Source organism: Gadus morhua, chromosome 16 (genome assembly GCF_902167405.1).
Source record: "Gadus morhua chromosome 16, gadMor3.0, whole genome shotgun sequence".
NCBI lineage: Eukaryota > Metazoa > Chordata > Actinopteri > Gadiformes > Gadidae > Gadus > Gadus morhua.
In genome coordinates, this window is record NC_044063.1 from 34,525,097 (window position 1) to 34,547,596 (window position 22,500).

Consider the following 22,500-nt stretch of genomic DNA (forward strand, 5'->3'; position numbering starts at 1 on the left):
AGGGGTGTGACGATCTCGTGCCACGAGATCTCGCGAGATTAAACTCGACGATATTACCCGTCGCGTTAAAAATCTGTCTCGCGAGATTTGTGAGCTATCCAAACTTCTATTTGTGGCCTGTGGGGGCAGTCATGCGCCTTTGCTACGTCTAGCCTGCCAGAACCTAAAGGAGAAGGAAAAGAAGAAGAAGAGGAGGAGAAGGAGGGGAAGCAGCCATAAGCTGTGTTCGAAATCGTTCCCTATCACGGATATAGTGCACTATATAGGGTGCTCGCCATTTTATAGTGGTGTTCGAAATTCTCACTGGTTAATTTCATGCACTATATAGTGCACTAAAAATACCCCAAATTTGAGTGTACATGCGATGTACACTACATGTTACTCCCATATACAACAATGCAATGCGGTCGTGTTTTTCCGGAGGCGAAGGAAGAAGCTGAATAACCGCGAAAACGAATACATTTAATGATAGTCTCCGGCTTTCGTTTAGAAATGTCAACAATTTATTTGGGATTTAACATAGAATATTTAAGATTCAAAATTAATTAAAAAATTTGAACAAGGAAATGTAGCATTCATCATCAATATAACCTCCAGCTTTCCTCGTGAGTGCCCGGTTTGTTTACATGATGTGGGCACTAGGGTTGGGCTTCCATCGTCCGATAGCGCCCCCTAGCAATCGCTAGGGGGCGATAGTCGATTCTATCGGGGGGGGGCAACTTTATAATAATTTTATAATTATTTATAATAATTTATCACTTAAAAAAAATCACGTTTTTATTTCTCTATTTTTTTCTTAAAATCGATAACGATGGTCTTCCCCTTGGACCAGCGTGAGCCTCCGCTGATTTAAAGGTCCCATGACATGAAAATCTAACTTTATGAGGTTTTCTAACATAAATATGAGTTCCCCTAGCCTGCCTATGGTCCCCCAATGGCTAAAACTTGCGTTTGGTGTAAAACGAGCACTAGCTGTTCTGCTCGCCTTTGGAAAAAAACGGAGGCTCAAGTGCGCTGATTTGGAATGTCTGTATTTATGACGTCACCAAGAATCTCAGCTCCTCCCCTTACTCTGCCTGGCCCGCCCAGAGACGTTGGCCCGCCAATGAGACTCGACCGTGCTGGCCGTGATAATATGTATTAAATGATATAGATTTCTATGTATTATATGATATTATTTAGATATAGAGCTCCAGGACTGTAACGCAAGTGTTGTAAACTTCCTTATTAGTTGGATAACCGTTCTGCTTTTGGTGTTATGGCGCATAACACGTCGGACTCTCGTCTCTGATATTTTTACAACGAGACTCGTATTGGGGGTTATCTCAGCCAAGGTTGAGAATGAATTGGGGGGAAGGAACTTTGGCTTTGACTCCCTCAAGAACATGAACCACGACATGGAGGAGAAAGGGATTGTTGGCGGCCAATGTCTCCCGCTTGAGACCCGCTGAGGGACCACCGCCGGAGGCAGAGGTGCCTAAGCGCTGCCCGGCAACGATCCCTTTCTCCTCGTCGCGGTTCAGTCTACTTCACATTGATGAGAACGTTGAAGAACCAGGAACGTCAGAGAACCCAACGCGGTCGTTTGAGATTCATAATATCGGCTCACACTGCTTTTGGCCGTGATAATATATATTATATGATATAGATATCTATGTAGGCTATATGATAATATTTAGATATAGAGCTCCAGGACTCCCGTGTGTTCTAGAATATTTACATAACACGGCTAAAGGCCGTGCGCCTCGCCATTGCGATACATCCACTGTAAACAGACCGCATGGTACCGTGGCTGCAAGCTGCTCAGGGCCACACCCCCACCCTCCTCCTTGACCCGCCTCGCTCCTCCTCATTTGCATTATAGCTACAGACACCAAAACAGCGCATTTGGGGGAAGCTCAATGTGCGACTGGCTCGGAGTGGCTGTAACTGCACCATGGCTGAATTTCGGGAACGTCTTTGAATACTGTTAGTTGCCCACTAATACCTATATTAAAGAATACATAAAATAGCATGTCATGGGACCTTTAAATTTCGATACGTCGGTGCCGGCGGCGCTGTCATGATGACAAACGCTGATGACACACAGCTTGTAGCTGTGTTCGAAATCGTTCCCTATCACGGCTATAGTGCACTATATAGGGTGCTCGCCATTTTGTAGTGTTGTTCGAATTCTCACTGGTTAATTTCATGCCCTATATAGTGCACTTAATATACCCCAAATTTGAGTGTACATATGATGTTGCCTACGTGTTACTCCCATATTCCACAATTCAATGCGGTCGTTTTTTCCGGAGGAGAAGAAGCTGCATAACCGCGAGCGGTGAAAACGAATACATTTAATGATGGAATCTCCGGCTTTCGTTTAGAAATTATCAACAATTTATTTGGGATTTAACATAGAAAATGTAACATTCAAAATTAATAAGAAAAACCTTGTTCAAGGAAATGTAACATTCAACATCAATACAACCTCCAGCTTTCCTCGAGAGTGCCCGGTTTGTTTACATGATCTGGGCGCATCTGTCTGCGTCACACAAATACCCGGCGCATTTACTGACGCAAATGACGTTTAGAAATGTTCAGCGTAGTGTCCGAATTCTCGTTTGTTTGTTCCCTATGTAGTGCACTATATCATGAACACTATAGGGAATAGTGAGTGAGTGAATAGGGAACGATTTCGAACACAGCTCATGTATCACAGCTGTGACCCGGAAATGGTGCAGCGGGTTGTGATGTCATTTCGCCGTGCGAGCAGACCGGTAGGTTTCGAGCCCCTCCCCTCTCCTCTCGCAGCAGTGAGTGAATACGGCAGGTCAGCACTACATAGTATGTTTCCGACGGTGCCAGTTCATTTCAATTACAATTTGCGGGGCTTTTTAAGTTGTAAAAATGGCTACCACAGCGCTGTTTTTCCAAAAAAAAAAAAATTAATTATTAAAAAATAATTATCGCCTTTTTTATCGGCAACTTGAGACGATCGACGATGGAATCCATCTATCGTCGAAAGTCGATAGAATCGACTATAGGCCCATCCCTAGTGGGCACATCTGTCGACGTCACACAAATACCCGGCGTATTTACTGACGCAAATGACGTTTAGAAATGTTCAGCGTAGTGTCCGAATTCTTGTTTGTTCGTTCCCTATGTAGTGCACTATATCATGAACAAAGAGAATAGTGATTGAGCGTATAGGGAACGATTTCGAACACAGCTAAAGACAGCCAGAATGACGTCGTAAAATACCTGTACTACCGTTGAAGATGCCCCCGCCACTTTTAAATCATTTGTTTGGCAGCATTTTGGGTACTTTGATTTGGTTTTGCACATAATATTGTTTGCACTTGAAAAAAAGAGAAATATTTAATTTAATTTATTTTACTTAAACTTTTATAAATTTTAGTTTTAGTTTCAATTTCATGCATTTAAAGAGTTATAATAAAACATTTCAAAATGCATGTGCAACTCGGTTAAATAAAAGTCTGTTGGTCCAGTCATATATTTTGTCATAGTTTTCTTCAAGTCTCGTCTCGTCTCGTTCTCGTGAACCCAATATCGTATATATTGGGTTATGTACCGGTTTGAATCATGTGATATTATTAATAGTAATAATGTAGTATTCTAGTGTGTATAATGTAGTGTTTACTAATTATTGTGTGGTTTGCATTCAGGCGCTGGAGTGGCTTGGGGTATTAATGTAGTATAATAGTGTTTATTAATCAGTATTGATGTAGTATTATAGTGTGTATTCATCATCATTAATGCACGATAATAGTCTGTATTAATCAGTATTATGGTGTGTGTGTTCACTTAATCAGGTGGTGGAGTGGCTGAGGGTATGAAGTATTAGTAGTATTATATTGTGTATTAATCAGTGTATATTACTGTAGTATTCTAGTGTGTATTAATGTAGAATTTCTGGTACAGGCGGTGGAGTGGCTGGGCGAGCTGCTGGAGGCTCTCCTGAAGACTCACCTCCGGCTTGGAGACGATGCCCAGGACACCAGCGCTCTGATCGACAAGCACACCAAGTTCATCGACGTAGCCCAGGTCAGTAGGAATCAGTTAGTAGACGAAGCCCAGGTCAGTAGGAACTAGTTAATAGACATTTGGTTTGAAATGTGCTGGGGACAGAGACGCATTCGGAAGTGCATTTTCAGATGTGCTGGGTACAATGAGGACGCACTATTTTTTCTCTCTTGAGTGCCGGTAATGAAAGGTTCTGAAAGACGGCATACCCATGTAGCTTATTGCTAAGGAATAAAATGTATACAAAATCTGTCTGGCACGTTTTATGAAGAAAACGTTTCCAAAAAGCATCGGACATATGACCCACCACCTTCTGTTCCATTTATCCAATGTTGACAACGTGACATGACATGGCTAAGCTAACAACATAAACAAGAGGAGCTAGGAAAGGAAATTCAGGGTGCACTCACACTAGGCTATCTGGCCGTGGCCGTTTTCACGCCCTAACCATGCTCAAATCTGCCAGTGTGAGTGTGGCCAGTCTGGCCAGGCCAGGCCAATTTGGCCACTTGGGAGAGGTGTGCTGCTAGGGTACGGGCCGCTACGGTACAGATGCTAATGAGCCGACACGCTCACACGCACGGCTACGCAACCTGAGCTGGATGACGTATAGTCCATGCGACGACCATGGACATAATAAAGGAGACGAGCCTTCTTTCCCATTAAACGGTGAACATGGCGTCAAGCGGTTCAACTGTTGGTTCACGTTGGTCCCATAGAGAAGTCGAGTGTCTGTTAGCCATTTGAGCATTTCGGCTCCAAATAAGCAACATACTCAGCTAAGTGCGAACTGTGTTCTCTGTGTTGTTGTCCATTGTTGTTAAAACTCTGACTGGTGGCAGACTTTATTATGGTCCATGCAGCGGACGCTTGGTGATGACATGTTACGACGTGATGACGTATGTACAAGAGCCTACCGTGGCCAGGCCACAGTTGCGACGGCCAACGGCCACGGCAAGATGGCCTAGTGTGAGTGCAGGCCAGAGAACAATGGGGCCAGTTGAGCACGGTGAGAAAACGGCCAACGGCGACGGCCAGATGGCCTAGTGTGAGTGCACCCTAACTGCGTGTTTAAGTTCAGAAGGGCCAAACGTGTGGCTACACACAGCACTACAAAAGTCGTCAAGATTAGAAAAGAAAAAAATATTTGTTGCACAGCTGAACGCTGTATCACATCATGAGCTGGCTGTTCTCAATTCACAACACGCATTCCATCAAAACTAGCCTACATCAGGCATGCTGACCAAAACGCATGCACTCCCCCCCTACAATTATTCCAGAATTCAAGCAAAGCAAGAATGACCAAAAGTAAATTTGTGTCAACAAGAGACTGACTCCACGACTATCAATTTCAAGTTAAAACAGCCGACCACTTGAGTGCAAAAAACACAAAAGACCTGCCACAGCACCAGCAAATCTTAAGCAATAAATATCGCGTCTTACCTTTATTTATGTGGCAGTGGTCTGCAGATGCATCCCGAGCCTAGCACATCCATTTAGTTCAACAGGTTATCGTTCTGATACTGTCCATAGTACTAGCAACCTGCTCTGGTGCCTATGTATTCAGGCTAAAATGACTTGATTTTCTGATGCCTCATCATCCCAGCCAAAGAGTATTGGTATTATTAGTAAAGACTACTTGCCAAATCGAAAAAATATTTTATTCAATGTATTTGTTATCATTCGTAGCGTTGATCAGCAGAGAAATAGTTCGCCAAAGTCGTCAACGTCGCTTAGCAACCGAATACGCTGGGGTTGATAAGTAACCAGACTGCGGAGTGAACCAGGGGTTGACACTAAGGTTTCAAAAGCACTTGCCCATCGGGCAAGTGCTTGCCCAAGGTTCAACTTGCCCGAATGTAATGTTCACTTGCCCAAATTATAATCAGAATCGTGAACGGGCCTCTTTTTGCCAGGCACCCGGCCTGGTTTTTGGGGGGGCTCAGAAAAATCATCCTAGCTCAGACTGAAGATGAATGTTAGCTTCCACACATGTTGTGTTTAAAAAATAACAAACTTCTCTTTGTTTACTTATTTATCGAGCGGTCACATCGTGCCATGAAGTGATTTCAGTCCACCGTTGCAACCTATTAAAGCTATCGCCAAGTTATATGTAGACCTGCATGATTAGATGCAAATGTACATCACTAAATGTCAGAGGTAGTAGCAAAGATATGTCTTTTTTAACTTTCAAGTTTCTTGTAGCTGAATAATCACAATCGCGTTTCTAGTAGGGTTGTCAGTCACGATACTGGATTTTCTAACTTCAACACTATTCCTGGAAAAAGATCGATATTCTATACCATTTTCGATATCAGGGGAAAAGTTTACATACCCAAAGTAAATAGATTATATCTCCACAACTGCAAGGGCGATAATGTCATCTTTGGGCCAAAAGAAAGATTGTTGTGCGAGTGAAATATTCAATGGGGATAATACTTGGTTAAAGTGAATAAAGCCATGGAACACAGCATAAGTGGAAGATAACATTTCCACCTGAAATAATTATCAGTATCAGTTGGTTGTTATCAGTTGGGAGCGCTGTCTTACTATGAGACACAAATAAAGGTAGATATCTTACAATTTTGACCCTATTTAAAGTTCAGGGCAATCGAATGCACCAAGCCAAACACTCGCAAATAAATATATGGCCACTAGATTGCGCTGAAGAATATGTTTTCTGATTGAAGGCAATTTACCTATTTCCTAAGAAACCTTCTCTTATTCATTGATTGAAAACACCATGTTAAGTTGCAAAATTTGGCCCAGATACTGGATAATCTGTTTATGGTGGTTTTATTCGATCAGAATCAACTTTGTGGACAAAAATCATAAAGGTAATACTTCATTTTTGGTTGTTAAAAGAAAAGGGGACGTTTCTTCTTAAGTTGTTATTTGCGAGTTTTAGTCACAGAATGATATGGTTTGGAGTTGCCTGTTGGAATAAGTGGAGGCTCAGCTTTCATGTAATATAGTAGTTTGTGAGGGTCCAATTTCGTGAAAAAGACCGCTATTGCTATGTGCATGTGCACAGTTATGAAACCCAAAACCGTGTTCTTGACTTCCCTTGATAATTTGCCTCAATCCAAAGTATTTCCAAACTGCACTCCTCCATCACTACTCCATTTAACTTCTACCTAAACCGTTCGCGGAGGTGCTGCACTTGAGATGCTAGCTGTGTTGGCTAACCTTTAGCGATTCACTGCCAGAGACCACACTGCGAGTGAGTGACAGAAGGCGGGGCTATATTCGCACTGAAGCGATGCGTGTCTGTTAACTCGCTTTCCGAGAGAAGAGAAGACAGCGCGCTGATCAATTGCAAATACTTCTATTTAGTGTGGTTTTGAGGAACAAAAGGTTGTTCTGCAGTTTCTAAAAACATTTGAATAAATAGCTTTTATATTAACATCCACCCAAAATCCACTTGCCCGTTCGGGCATCCAGAAAAAATCTCAACTTGCCCAAACATTTTTTATACTTGCCCCGGGCAAGCGAGCAACCGTTAGTGTCAACCCCTGGCTGAACGTTAGGAAGGCCCATGCACGAAAAGATAACTTCACATGGTGTCTTTTTACAAGGTGAATCATCAAACATAATTCACCGGCGGAAGTTGTGAAGAGCCCATTCAAGTGAACGGAGCGTTCCACAGCATGTAATAATCCCGTGTAATAATCCATAATTATTGAACTGATTTTTTATTTATATATTTTTTTACAAGTGGTGGGTACAAATGAATCTTGACAAAATCTGGTGGGGACGCGTCCCCAGCGTCCCCGCTGTAATCAACACCTATGGATATAGCCCAGGTCAGTTACAACTAGCTAAAAGACGTAGCCCAGGTCAGTAGAACCAGTTAATAGACGTAGCCAAGGTCAGTCAGATTGTTGTGGCCTAAAATGCCTGATGTTGCGGTGTTTTTTAGTTTTTTTTGCTTTTACAGTGCGAGAGGAAGTGAAAGTTGCGATAAAAGTTGCGATTTTCCTGATGTTAAATATTAAGATATTACTGCAGTTTTCCCCGAGTTATTTGTTGAACATTAATTTATTACTGAAAAAAACATTAATTAAAAGAACAAAAACAATGAGAACATTTTCCTATTTATAATTGATTCTTGATTCTTTCCGCGCTGGTAATTTACTTGGATGCAACAGCCTGTGTCATAGGGATCTGCCTCTTCGTCTGCAGTCCTGCCTGCAGTTCTGCAGTTATGTAGTTATGTTTCGCAGTGTCAAAATGCTTATCAATGGAAGATTTATGCTTATGTTCCACCCCAATGTTGCATGCAGTGCAAAATAAATTTCCCCCGCTTTCATGTAGAATACCAAGATACTGCTTTTCGCGATCTTTCGCAGTTATTTTGGTCGGCAATTGTGAAACATTGGACGCGCACATGCCGCATGAATGCTTAAATCGCTTGAACGTAGTAAACACGGAAGTAAGGCGAAAGGTAGTTTGTCGACGTCAGTTCAAGACGACGCCACTGATTGGTCAAATTTGCGGGAAAGCTGCTGTGGTTGGTTAAAATTGCGACACCGCCCTGAATTTGCGGTGGTTGGTTGATGTTGCGTTGAAGTTTCAAATCGAAAAATCGTGAAATCCTGGAGGGTCTGGTTAATAGACAACATAGCCCATGTCAGTAGGAACCAGTTAAAACCGTACTCCCTGATTGTGGATTGGAGCTCCGTCAGCGGTCCGCCACCGCTGACGGATGTTGAATCGGTCAGCCAGGAGGACGGTTAAGGGCCAGAGGACACAGTGCGTCTGCTGGTAATACTGATCTGTGAATCATAGATTATTTATCTAAAATCAGACTCCAGTAGTTGGGCAGACGGTATGCCTCTTTGTTGAGTTCTAGAACAAGTTGTTGAACATTTAATCACCCATGAAGTTATTAATAAAATGCCCTTGATGATGATGTCCACAATTTTATTATTGTGTTGGGGGGGGGGGGGGGGGGGGCACAGTGAAGTGTTCAAGCCGCTCTGGACATTATTAACTTCCTAAATTTGCCATCCCACAAAACCTGATTCCAACCTCAACCAAACCATAACCTAATTAAGAGCCACTGCTCTGTGCCCAAAAGCCTTAAGGCCCTTGTAACGCAATCAGTAGAAGCCAGTATGTGTGTATTTCACACATCACGCATGTATTTCATGGGTGAGTACATATGACTCCTCCAGGCCACCATAGTCCTGCTATGTATTAAGTTCCCTATGTATTTAGGTCTCTATGTTTTATGGCAGCGGCCCCTAACCACCGGGCCGTGGGACATTCCTAACCGGGCCGTAGGTTAGTAGGCTACGACATGAATAAAATAAATAAATAAAAATATTGAAAAAAAATTCATGCTAAATGCATGCACACTTAATAAACTCAATTTACTTTGCAATACTGTCACTCTTTTACATGCCATAAGTCTATATGCAGTTGTTAGATTGCATATAACATGTTTGCATTTTTGGCAAGGTCTTAACTTCTTTTCTTAGGCATGTCTGTCCCGTCCTCAACACGTATTGGCTTCAGCGGCTGCGCGCGCAGCCTAAGCTCACTTCACTTGTTCAGTTCAACAGTAGTGTCACACTATGAGCTCAGCTCAACCTGACATTCCAGGGGAGAATGACGACTGTCTTTAAACTGGCAGATAAAGTTGCTGCATTTAAAGCCAAGCTTGATTTGTGGGTACGACGAGTGGACAGGGGAGTATTCGATATGTTCCAAACATTAGTGGGGATATTGGGAGAGACTGAGGCAGGGCCCATTCTCTCGCAGCTGGTGCGCAATCACCTTGTTGCGCTTTCAAATGAATTTGAACGTTACTTCCCATCCTCCAAAGATCCACTGCGAACTAATGAGTGGATCCGCAACCCATTTGTCAATGTCCCGAATCACTTGTCAGTGCAGGAGGAAGATCAATTGATCGAAATAGCAAATGATGGTGGTCTTAAAAGTGTGTTTGAGCAAACCTCTCTGGCGGGTTTTTGGATCAAAACCAAAGCGGAATATCCCGAGATATCCGTAAAAGCGCTGAAAACGTTGCTTCCATTTCCCACCACGTACCTATGCGAGGCCGGGTTTTCGGCAATGACTGCAACTAAAACAAAATTGCGCAATAGATTGGACATATCAAACACGCGTCACTGTCTTCCATCACCCCCAGGTGGAACCTTCTTGTTGCAGGGAAACAAGCACAGGGCTCCCACTGATTAAAATGAATTGTTATGTTATTATATATCATTTGTTCATTTTTCACTTGTTCAAGTTCACGTTCTTTTTTAAGAGTTTGTTACCTTCATTGTTCACTGTTCAACACTATATGAAAATATCAACAAATTGGTAACCCCTGCGCAACATAACCTAACACCCAATGTTAGGTTATGCTCCGCCGCGCCCCGCCGGTCAGTGAATTTTTTTGGAGTATCTAAAAAGCATACAGCATGCTTGGAGTCACAGGTGCACGTCAGAGAAAGGCCATCAAGACCACCACAGAGGCAGCTGAGAAGGCCTCTAGATGGCTGTGGATCAAGAGGGGCGATCCGTGGGTACATGCTACGTAGACACAAGTTGGAACTTGATCAATCCCGGCTGGGTCGCCTGGTTGAGAGTGTATGATGTTGCGAGACCCGAAACACCCAATGACCCCAGGTTCCATCACTGATGATGTGTCTAAGTGCATCAATAGATGTATGTTGAACTAACCGGTCCTTGGTGCTGAAAAGGTTGGGGACCCCTGTTTTAAGGTCTATGTAAAGGTCTCTATGTATTAAGGTCTCTATGTTTTACGGTCTCTATGTATTAAGGTCTCTATGTATTAATGTGTATTATGTATCCTGTCTCAGAGTACGTATGACTACGGCAGGCAGCTGCTCCAGGCCACAGTGGTGCTGTGCCAGTCCCTGCGCTGCGCCACGCGCTCCTCAGGCGAGACACTGCCGCAACTGCAGCGCGTCTGGAAGCAGTTCAGCATGACGGCCGACGAGAGGCTGGGCCGCCTGACGATGGCACTGCGCTTCCACACAGCTGCCGACAAGGTAACGGATCTTAACACTAGAATATATATATGCATCATGTATATTTGTATATATATCGTATATGAGTCACCGCTCCCCGCAGGGTCAACATGTAGAATGTATATTTTTAATCGCGTACATCATGATGAGTATATCTTGGCCCAGTTTTTCAAAAGTAATCCAGTAGGATTTCGGATCACGGATTGGATCAAATCTTTGAAATGGGTTACTCAAAGAAGATCCAAACTAAGATCAGATCATGTAATCCAATCTTACATTTGATCGGGATCAAACCTGCCCTTTGGGTTTTTCACAACTTTGATCTCGATTTGGGATCTATTGATCCAAAATCCCATCGGAAGGGTGTATTCAGTTGTGATTTTTCTAACAATATAAAATCAGACAGTTTTTTTTTCAAGTGAATGATCACAAAATAAATGTTTACTGATGATGTACATTTCTTACAAATTATTCATCAAGACGGTGACCATGGATATAAATAAAATGTATGAAGTATGTCACATGTAATGGTAAACAAAAAAATAGTAAAAAAATAATAATCTCAAAGCTATCAGCTGTCAAATAAATGTCACTGTTCTATAATTCTACAATATATTAATGGCAATGACACCCAAAAAATTCAGTAGCCTATTTAAAAGTAATTAATCACGATTGCTTCTCTAGCTGCATGTCCAGTGTGTCCTTCATTTGGTTAGAACATTGTTCTGGTTCTACATCAGGCTAAGGTCCATCAAAATTGTCATGAAGAGGGACATTACGTCTGGTGGCGATGTTATGCAGAACAATACAGGCAAGGATGTTGTTGCATGCCAGCTTGGGTTATACTTGCAAGTAGTTAAGACATGCAAACCGTCTCTTCAGGACTCCAATTAGGCGTTCAATGGTACATCTTGTTCTGCAATGTGAGGAGTTGAAGTGTGTTTGCTCAGGTCTGTTTGCAACTTGAAAAGGGGTCATTAGCCATGGTGGGAGTGGAACAGAACAATTTTGCCTCAATAGTAGGAGGTTTAAGCTCTGCAAAAGGTAGAGAAGTTACAAAAAAAGGAAAAGACAACATTCGGGAGGACCTAACCAATCATGTCAATGCCATGGGGTCTGGCCAGAAGAGGACCATAAAACAAGTTATGTTGCGATGGAAGAACCTTGGGGCCAAGGCAACAAAAGACTTTACGGAAGCCAAAACAAACAGATAACAAGCCATATAAGAGGGGTGAGTTCACTGATCCTTGATATCATATACATAAGGAAAAAAAAAAAGAAGCTCTGCATGGCATTGAAAGCATAGGAGATGGAGAGGCCACAATTACAGAGACCAGGACTTTAGAAATATGCAAAAATTCTCCTGCAGAGTTTGTCCTGGACCTGACTCCAGTGATTGAGGAGGAAGATAGATCTGTGGATATAAGGGAAGGAAGTACAAGACGTTCCTACAAGAAAACGCAATGGAGATTTAATTCCTAAAGGCAGGGATGGAAAAGAGCTGGTATCTGACCTGTAAAAGATTTTCTGACTATTGGATAGTATTTTTTGTTTGGTTATTTAACATTAGAACAAAATAAGGAATGTAAAAAACTAACAATGTCTATTTGTGGCCAGCAGTATTTTGTCTACATGTTGTTCTTTGCTAAGCAAGTAGGCTACACTGTTGGTTCCATTTAAGGCTCTGGGCCCAGTCTTCCAAAAGTAATCCAGTGGGATTTCGGATCACGAATTTGAATCAAATCTTGGAAATGGGTTTTTCAAAGCAAATGAGGGATTCCGAACTAAGATCAGATCATGTTATCCAATCTTACATTTGATCTGGATCGAACCTGCCCTTTGGGTTTATCAAAACTTTGAACTAGGTTTGGGATCCTATTTGATCCAAAAAAACAGGAATATCCTGATCCAATCAGAAGGGTGGATTCAGAGCAAGGCACGTTTTATTACTCTGTTTTCTGGGAATAATTGACGCAAGCAGAAACCAGAAAACAAGCCGTTTTTTCGTTTTGTCAAAAAAACGAAAATCAAAATTTCAGTTTGTTTATTCGTTTTTTCGTTCTTACTTAACAAAACGAATTTACCACTCAATATCTGGTTTCTGTCGGTGGGCGGGTCCTCTTATTGGCTATTGTGCTTCGTTGCCCTGTGCTCTTCAAAATAAAAGTTCTTCCGTTTGATAATGTTGACAAGAATATTACTGTATTATAGACACTAGCAGACACAGAGGACCACACCACCTACAGTCAAGACTGACACGGCTTCAAATAACAATAATAGTATTCATAATCATTTGAAAATGAGAACTTCTAAAGTTATGATGACTTCAGTGCAGTTGATGTTTAGCCACAGTTAATACATGCCGAGTAGACCTGAGGGCTTTACTACGACATCATTGTTCGGCTCTGAACTATGCGCTCTGTGCGCGTTCACATTAAAGGAGCTGCGATCGCGGGCTGCTGATTTCCTCACAGCCTGAGTGCTATGAGGAATACGAGTGTGTTGTATGAGTCATTACAACACATTTCTGACAGCTGAACATTGCGCAGGGCTCTCCGTGAGACACACGCAATTCAACCCATGCACACGCTCACACGCCACACAACTTGCGCCGCTATTTAACAGTGGAAGGGTAGGAATCAAATGCGTCCGGGTGAAATTTCAAAATCGTCCGGGATTTTATTAAAGCCTCAATACCTGTTCACATTTAATTTGCGTTGCGTTCCTCTGGGTCGGTCACAAACTAATTGTGCTACGCCCTCCCCTACTCAGTTCTGTTCGCTTTGCATTGATGGAAGTGAGTAGGGGGAGTGGTTAAGTAGAGCCTTCAGATTGGACGGTCTGACTTTAGAGTTACCGTCATGTTTTGTATTAATTTTTTTACCATTATTGTTTTATAGGGACAAACATTAACACATTTCTCCTACAGGGGATTGATAAAGTTCTATCTATGTAACAGTATGAAACACTTACTCATACTCCATCAAATATTCATACTCATACTTTACCACAGCATTGGCCTACTGAATGCCACGGATATATTTTTAAGCATTGGACTGAATGCCACATAAATATAATATGTTCTGCACGTTTGCAACGTTTAAAAGTACAGAGAAAAGTATATAATAATAATAATAATACATTTAATTTAGAGGCGCCTTTCAAGACACCCAAGGACACCTTACAGAGCATATAGTCATCATTCAAAACTATGTAAAACAGACTAGGAATAAAAGGAAAACAGAGGTTAAACATGAAGAAGAATAATAATTAATAACACTCAAAGACGCCTAAAGTGAAGGGGGGACCTCACTAACCTCTACTATATGCCTCTACTGGTGTTGCTTAGGCCAATATCCTTTTGAGGCAGTGTTGTTTCTGAATATTAGTGTTAAGGGCCAATAATGCCTACTATCATACATTAGTCACCATGTCTGTGGACAAATTTGTATGCAGTCACATATTAATATATCCCCCCCCCCCCCCCCCCCCCCCGACAAAATCTCACTCTGAACTCAGTTCAAAACTGGAGAGCCCTGCATTGCCCATCTGTTGACCTTTATCCATTTACAGTAAACAGATTATTTTTTCTTTATTATTATGCTTTGTCCTATAGTCTACTTGGAACGTGTTTTGAAATGTATCGATAGTAGCCTATAGAAAGTTGCCAGCTGGAATGCAAAGCAAACTCTCCCTCAAATGCACATTCATGGAAGTCTTGCATTGTCATTCCCAAATAATGCTGCAATGTAATATAATACATCTTTAAACGCACAATAATGAGTCATTATTATTATTATGACTTATCAAATATTTTTATTGGCTCCCAGAATGCAGGTCTGTTATTGACTCCCAGTATCTTTAAAAACCGACTGGGAAGTAGAGCATTCAGTTACTGGGCTCCTTTACTGTGGAACCAGCTCTCCCCATGGGTCAGAGAGGCAGACACTCTAACTAAATTTAAGTACGGCCCCCCCCTCACCTTTCGCACCTTGTTGTTTGGCCTTGGCCTCTCTCTGTGTTTCCACATATTCTCCACAGCTCCATCCCTCTGAACCAACTGCAATTTCCCCTGTTAAAAGGGTTTTCCTGGGAGTTTTTACTCAGTGGATGTGAGGGTTTCAGGGAAGAGGATGTTGTTATGATGCTCATGCTATGTAAAGCCCTTTGAGACAAACTGTTTGTAAAAACGGGCTATAAAAATTAAATTGCCTTGCCTTGCCTAATCCGCTTGGACTGTAATTCATATTCATGCTACTAGTTTGATCATTGACTGACTACATGAATAGTTGCACAGAGGAGATTCTTATAGAGGTCTTATAGTCAAATATTATAGGGTATATACAAATTTGATGTGTTTAGGCCATTTATGAGATCTAGTTAACGTCATTAAAAGTCATTTCCAAACACATTAAAGAAAAGAAAAAAACAAAAGCAAAGAGATTTTGCAGCAGTAGCACACTTTTACTTAAACAGAGTGGGATAGGAATCAGGTTAACAAAACATCTAAGAACATCTAAGCTGTCTAACACATTACCAACACAACATTAAAACATCATAAAACATCACAAAAAAAACAGCTGGAATACAAAGAGTTCGCTTTGTATTCCAGCTGGCCTGTTATGAGCAAATTTCTATGGGCTACTATAGATCCATTTCAAAACATGTTCCAAGTAGGCTATAGGACAAAGCATAATGCATCCTGGAATGAGTGAAGCTTGCCTGTTGACAAGTTAAAATGACTGTCACAACTGCCATGAGCAAAGAGCAAAACCAATTGTTTATAGTGTAGGCTACAGTAGCCTATTCAATATTGAATGAAGTAGGTTACTGTACACTCTTTGTCACTGTACAGAGTAGACGATATGATTTGCTTGTACAGCACCTTAAAAAACTCACTGTAGCCTATATTCATAGGCACACCCAGCCTCGCTTTCAATATAACACACACTCGCATGCTGTAAACATCATCAGTAAATAATATGAAAACAATATAAAATATCTTTCAACAAGAAAAAATAAGTTGTTTACTGTAGATGGATAAAGGTCAACAGATGCGCAATTTTCAGCTGTCAGAAATGTGTTGTGATCACTTGTATTCCTCATAGCACTCAGGCTGTGAGGAAATCAGCAGCCCGCGATCGCAGCTCCTATGATGTGAATGCGCAAAGAGCGCAAAGCTCAAAGCCGGACAATGATGTCGTAGTAAAGCCCTCAGGACTACTCTGCATGTATTAACTGTGGCTAAACATCAACTGCACTGAAGTCATGGTAACTTCAGAAGTTCTTATTTGCCAATGATTATGAATACTATTATTGTTATTTGAAGCTGTGTCAGTCTTGACTGTGGGTGGTGTGGTCCTCTGTGTCTGCTAGTGTCTATAATACAGTAATATTTTTGTCGACATTATCAAACGGAAGAACTTTTATTTTGAAACGCACAGGGCAACGAAGCACACTAGGCAATAAGAGGACCCGCGCAATACCGCCCCCGCTGCTCCGATTCTCCGGCCAATCTCACGCTCCATAGTACCCTCACTCGCGAACAAGACCCCGAGGTACTTGAACTCCTTCACTTGGGCTAAGGACTCATTTCCTACCCGGAGTAAGCAATCCATCGGTTTCCTGCTAAGAGTCATGGCCTCAGATTTAGCGGTGCTGATCCTCATCCCAGCCGGATGAGGATTTGGTATCCTTAAATTTGGATCACATTGATCCCATCAAATGTTCCTTTAAAAAACGGTCATACTGTAAAAGTAAGATGGATCAGGTAATCCTGGATAGCAAAACATGGGATTTCCTAATCCGGATCAATTTCATCCAGATTAAATTTTGGGAAAAACTGGGCTCTGATAAACAGGATTTGGTATCCTTAAATTTGGATCACAGTGATCCCATCAAATGTTCCTTTTAAAAACGGTCATAAAAGTAAGATGGATCAGGTAATCCTGGATAGCAAAACATGGGATTTCCAAATCCGGATCAATTTCATCCCGATTACATTTTTGGAAAAACTGGGCTCTGGTAAACAGGATTTGGTATCCTTAAATTTGGATCACATTGATCCCATCAAATATTCCTTTAAAAAACGGTCATAAAAGTCAGATGGATGAGGTAATCCTGGATGGCAAAACATGGGATTTCCAAATCCGGATCAACTTCATCCCGATTACATTTTTGGAAAAAATGGGCTCTGGTAAATAGGATTTGGTATCCTTAAATTTGGATCACAGTGATCCCATCAAATGTTCCTTTAAAAACGGTCATGAAAGTAAGATGGATCAGGTAATCCTGGATAGCAAAACATGGGATTTCCAAATCCGGATCAATTTCATCCAGATTAAATTTTGGGAAAAACTGGGCTCTGAAAAACAGGATTTGGTATCCTTAAATTTGGATCACAGTGATCCCATCAAATGTTCCTTTTTAAAACGGTCATAAAAGTAAGATGGATCAGGTAATCCTGGATAGCAAAACATGGGATTTCCATATCTGGATCAATTTCATCCCGATTACATTTTTGGAAAAACTGGGCTCTGGTAAACAGGATTTGGTATCCTTAAATTTGGATCACATTGATCCCATCAAATGTTCCTTTAAAAAACGGTCATAAAAGTCAGATGGATGAGGTAATCCTGGATGGCAAAACATGGGATTTCCAAATCCGGATCAACTTCATCCCGATTACATTTTTGGAAAAACTGGGCTCTGGTAAACAGGATTTGGTATCCTTAAATTTGGATCACAGTGATCCCATCAAATGTTCCTTTAAAAACGGTCATGAAAGTAAGATGGATCAGGTAATCCTGGATAGCAAAACATGGGATTTCCAAATCCGGATCAATTTCATCCCGATTAAATTTTTGGAAAAACTGGGCTCTGGTAAACAGGATTTGGTATCCTTAAATTTGGATCACAGTGATCCCATCAAATGTTCCTTTAAAAATGGTCATAAAAGTAAGATGGATCAGGTAATCTTGGGTAGCAAAACATAGGATTTCCAATTCTGGATCAATTTGATCCAGATTAATTTTTTAGAAAAAAATTGGCTCTGGTAAACAGGATTTGGTATCCTTAAATTTGGATCAGAGTAATCACATCAAGTGTTCCTTTAAAAAACGGTCATAAAAGTAAGATGGATCAGGTAATCCTGGATAGCAAAACATGGGATTTCCAAATCTGGATCAGTTTCAATTTTTTAAAAACAGGTTAACATGTAAAATGTACATCTTTAATCAGATACATCATGAGGAGTATATCTGCAGGTGTTTCAGGAGCGGGAGGAGGAGCTGGAGGATGTGTTTGAGGAGTTGGAGACGGTGGGGAGGAGCTTACTGGACAGACTCAGCATCCCTGTGGTCTTTCCTGACGGGTACACACTCTCACTCACACCCACGCACGCACATACACACACAGCAGTGTAAACATGAACACAGGAATCCCAGTTGTAACCAGTTGACTGAGGTCCACAGGGCATTCTGGGGTTCTTACCCCCGTTAGTAACAGCAGCTTCATTACAATGACTTACTCACTGTTAAACCCTACTAAAGGTACTATTAAATATTAGAGTTTCTCAACCTCTAGTTATAATGTGGAAACCCCAGTTGACAATGTAACAAATTGCTGAGCGCATAATGTAATAACATTTTGCCTATGATGTTACGACATATAACATTTTGGTTCACCTATTACGTAATGAAGCAAGCATAATCATTTTCTCCTTACGTTGTGAAGCAAGAATAATAATTTTCTCCTTACAGTGTGAGCAATTGATTACATTATAAAATGAGTCAATTTATGGGTTACAGGGGTAATTGTTCAAATGAAAGTGTAGTTTACTATGCATGCAATCAATTATTTATAGCTTTTACTGTTATTCAGGGCTCAAAGTTCATTGACATTTTTAAAATGCATGGCAACTACTATTGATTAGTTGAAAATAATAATGACAAACAGCTTCTTCTGAAACTGAAAATTGTGTTCATTTACAGAAGCAGCTTAGTGAAATAAACTAAGTGTAACAACAGCTAAGGCAGCAACCTAACTATAGTGAAATAAAGCACAGGCTAATATGGGGGGGGGAGAGGGAGAAGGGGGGGTGCCAGGGCAAGATTGCGGATTGTACATTTTAACCAGAAAATAACTCCATTGAGATTAAAAATCTCCTTTCAAGTGTCCTGGCCAAGACAGGCAGCAGTAGCCTACGGTCACACATAGCCTACACACAAAAATAAGAAAAATAAAACAATTAAAACCGTTGGGAGGGGGGATAGCAATATCACAGATATTTCGGGAGGCTCAAGAAGGAGAGTTATATTAAAATACAGCAACAAAGTGTAGTCTATAAACAGAACGTGTTACCTGGGAGGGTGTCGACAGCGGGGCCGTTATCTTGATCCTGCTGCTGTCTTGCAACTTCTGCGTAAGTGCATAGGCCTATGTATTGGCGCGTTTCCAGCGAGCGGTGTGGTACGGTTCAGTGCGGTAAGGTGCGGCACGGTTCATGTTTCCACCGCCAAAAGTTGGGCAGGGTCCGACATTAAAGGAGAAATCCGGTGTAAAATAGATCTGGGATATGTTTAGTATGATAACGAGTTGGAATGTTCGTTTGGTATCAAAAAAGCGCAAGTAGACGCATTCTTAAGGTGGCTTTCTTTGGCAGATTCTACCAAAATGCTATAAACTTGGGATGCGGGCATGTGCTATGGTAAAAACTAAATCGCTATTTTAAAACACTTACAAGGCTAGAAGTAGCCCGACAATTCTTTGGTAGTATAATAAGGGTCTTAACATATAAAACGAGGCATTGATAACTTTGTAAGTGTACAGATTAACCATAACACATGCCCCCATCGTTCCAAGTTTATAGCGTTTTGGTAGAATCGGCTAAAAACAGCCAACTTAAGATTGGGTCTACATGCGCCTTTTTGCTCCCAAACGAACATCCCAACTCGTTATCATATTAAACATATCCAAGATCCATTTTACACTGGATTTCTCCTCTAAGCATGCTGAGCTGTACCTATTTTTCGGTACTCCTCTGTTGGGGTACCAAGCGGTCTGAAAGGTTGCCGAAAGGTCGAGCTACACACGCCGTCCGTTGACAGGTTGACAGAATCATCACTTCCGTACGAAAGTCGGCTAAAACACAATACCCACAAGGTATTTCTGGACAGCGGCGAAAGCTTTGTTTATTGAAGAAACTTTCGTGCAAAAGTTTGCCTTCCTTCTTGGATGCCCTACATTGCTGCTCTTTGTTTAATGTGTCACATAGGGCTTCTCGATTATGGAAAAATCATACAAAAGATTTTTTTGGTCTATATTGAAGTCACGATTAATCAAAAGATTTTTTTTTTTGGAAAACGATTAATTTATTCTGCATTTATCTGCAAGAAAAACTCTTTGTAACTGAGAACTTTGAAATTTCCCCTTAAAAAAAATACACAAAAAGTTTGAGTAGAAAATAATGTACAAATATGTATCCAGCTGTTCTAATGAATGAAATAGAAAATCATTTAAACTCTATTATATTAGTTTGTAGGGATGCACCGAATATTCGGCCACCGAAAATGTTCGGCCGCAATTGGGCCCAAACATAACTTTCGGTTTCAGCCGAAGGAGTAAAAAGGTCGAAAAAAATACACCGAACATTTTTATTTTTGATAAAAATAAAAATTAAAAATCTTTTACTCATTTACTTAAAGGTACATTGTTCTTAAATTCCTTCTATAAGGTCTGCTGAGTTTATAAAGGACATTTAATTGTTTGATTTATGCAATGGTGAAAAATGAAAGCAAAATGAATGAAAAACGGCAAAAGCCACATTCAGTATTCGCCCTCGGCTTTCGGCCAACTGTTTCAGTATATCCGGTGTCGGTTTCGGCCAAGAATTTTCATTTCGGTGCATCCCTATTAGTTGGGAGATCGTTCAACGCAAAAATCAAAATCACGATAAAAATTGGATTAATCGCACAGCCCTAATGTCGCGTTCTTCTTTTTCATTGAATTTATTAGCAGGCTATTATTTTACAGACCTACAATGGCTCACATTTCAGCTCCCTTTTAGGCCAACGAGACCCTCTTTCATGTTGCATCTAGTGATATTCAACATGACAGAGGTTGATGTTAATAATGCACATGTTAATGTTGAACATGTTATTATTATTTATTTATTTGATTAGGACAGTGCACATTAATCAACATGTCTGCCAGAGCATCAATATAAATATGCCGGAGTTAGCTTAATTGATCATTTTCATCCGTTGTCCTAAGGCAAGTCAAGAACATAAAAACAACATACCAGTATACAAAATAGATAAAAAAACACTTTTACACACAAAATAGGTCCCAATTCACATCAAGAGTCCATGTAAAAAAAGTAGAATGACCAAAGGTTACATATGAGAGCAGGTCTGGCTTGCTACTAACCACTGTTTAAGGGTCTTTTTAAAGGTGGTGTAAGTGGCACAGTCTCTAACATGTGTTGGTATTATATTCCAGGACTGTGTTCCTCTGATGGACACCACCATTTGACCAAATTTGGTCTTGCGGCGTTGTGTTTTGCAGTCACCTCTAGTTAGTGCTCTGGTATTTATTGTAGAGGATTTCTTCTTTATAAAATTCTGTAATGGTGGAGGTGCTAGACCGTTCAGAACCTTAAAGATTAGACAGACATCCAAAAACAGCTGAAAACTATCGAAGTCCATGATTTTGTGTTTATTTGTAATTTTACAATAATGGTAGTATATAAGTTTTTTTTCTAGTGTTTTAAGTGTTTAATGATACTTAACATGTTACTTCAGCATGTTACTTCTTGTTTACTCTAGGGAGGGATTGAAGCTTGTTTACATGTTAATGTTAATTCAGGAGACCTCAACATGTTGAATCTAGTGAGGGATGGATCGATCTTGTTCACATGTTTATGTTACTTCAGGAGACCTCAATATAATAATAAGAAGCCACAACTGGGATCTTAAAGGATATAATAAAATAAATATCGGAATGCGCTCGTATACATACTTGGTAGATCTTTATATGTTTGTCACGTAACTGTTTATCTTTCTTTCTGTCCGTCTCTGTGTGGGGCTCCCTGTCTGTGCCTACCTGTCTTTCTCTCTGTCTACCTTTCTGTGTGTGTGTTGATCTGTCTGTCTGTGTCTACCTGTCTGTCTCTCTGTCTACCTGTCTTTCTCTCTCAACTTGTCTCTCTCTGTCTACCTGTTTGTCTGTATGTATACGTGTCTGTCTACCTGTGTGTGTGTGTGTGGCTACCTGTCTATCTCTCTATCTACCTGTCTCTGTGCCAGGACAGAGCAGTTCTTCGGGACTCCAGGGGAGACGGCGTCGTCAGCGGAGGCCATCAGAGAGCGCCTCCTATTGGTGGAGGAGCAGCGGGGGCTGCGGCTAGCAGAGGAGGGCGGGCTAAACCGTGAGGGGCAGGAGCTAGATATCTGTGGGCGGGTTC

At 41.1% G+C, this 22,500-nt stretch overlaps 1 protein-coding gene across 2 annotated transcripts in view; it reads left to right on the forward strand.

The window, feature by feature from the left end:
• The window catches only part of sestd1 (SEC14 and spectrin domains 1), a 64,195-nt gene that overhangs the window by 41,265 nt on the left and 430 nt on the right, over positions 1-22,500 (forward strand). Inside the window, exons 16-19 of one of the 2 annotated variants that reach the window (XM_030381035.1) lie at positions 3,928-4,050; positions 10,866-11,057; positions 18,302-18,408; positions 22,343-22,500. The exon at positions 22,343-22,500 is cut by the window's right edge and continues 430 nt beyond it. In XM_030381035.1, coding sequence (XP_030236895.1) covers positions 3,928-4,050; positions 10,866-11,057; positions 18,302-18,408; positions 22,343-22,500 — 580 coding nt within the window. The remainder of the gene's footprint in view (positions 1-3,927; positions 4,051-10,865; positions 11,058-18,301; positions 18,409-22,342) is intronic. The other variant, XM_030381036.1, reaches the window with a different exon arrangement.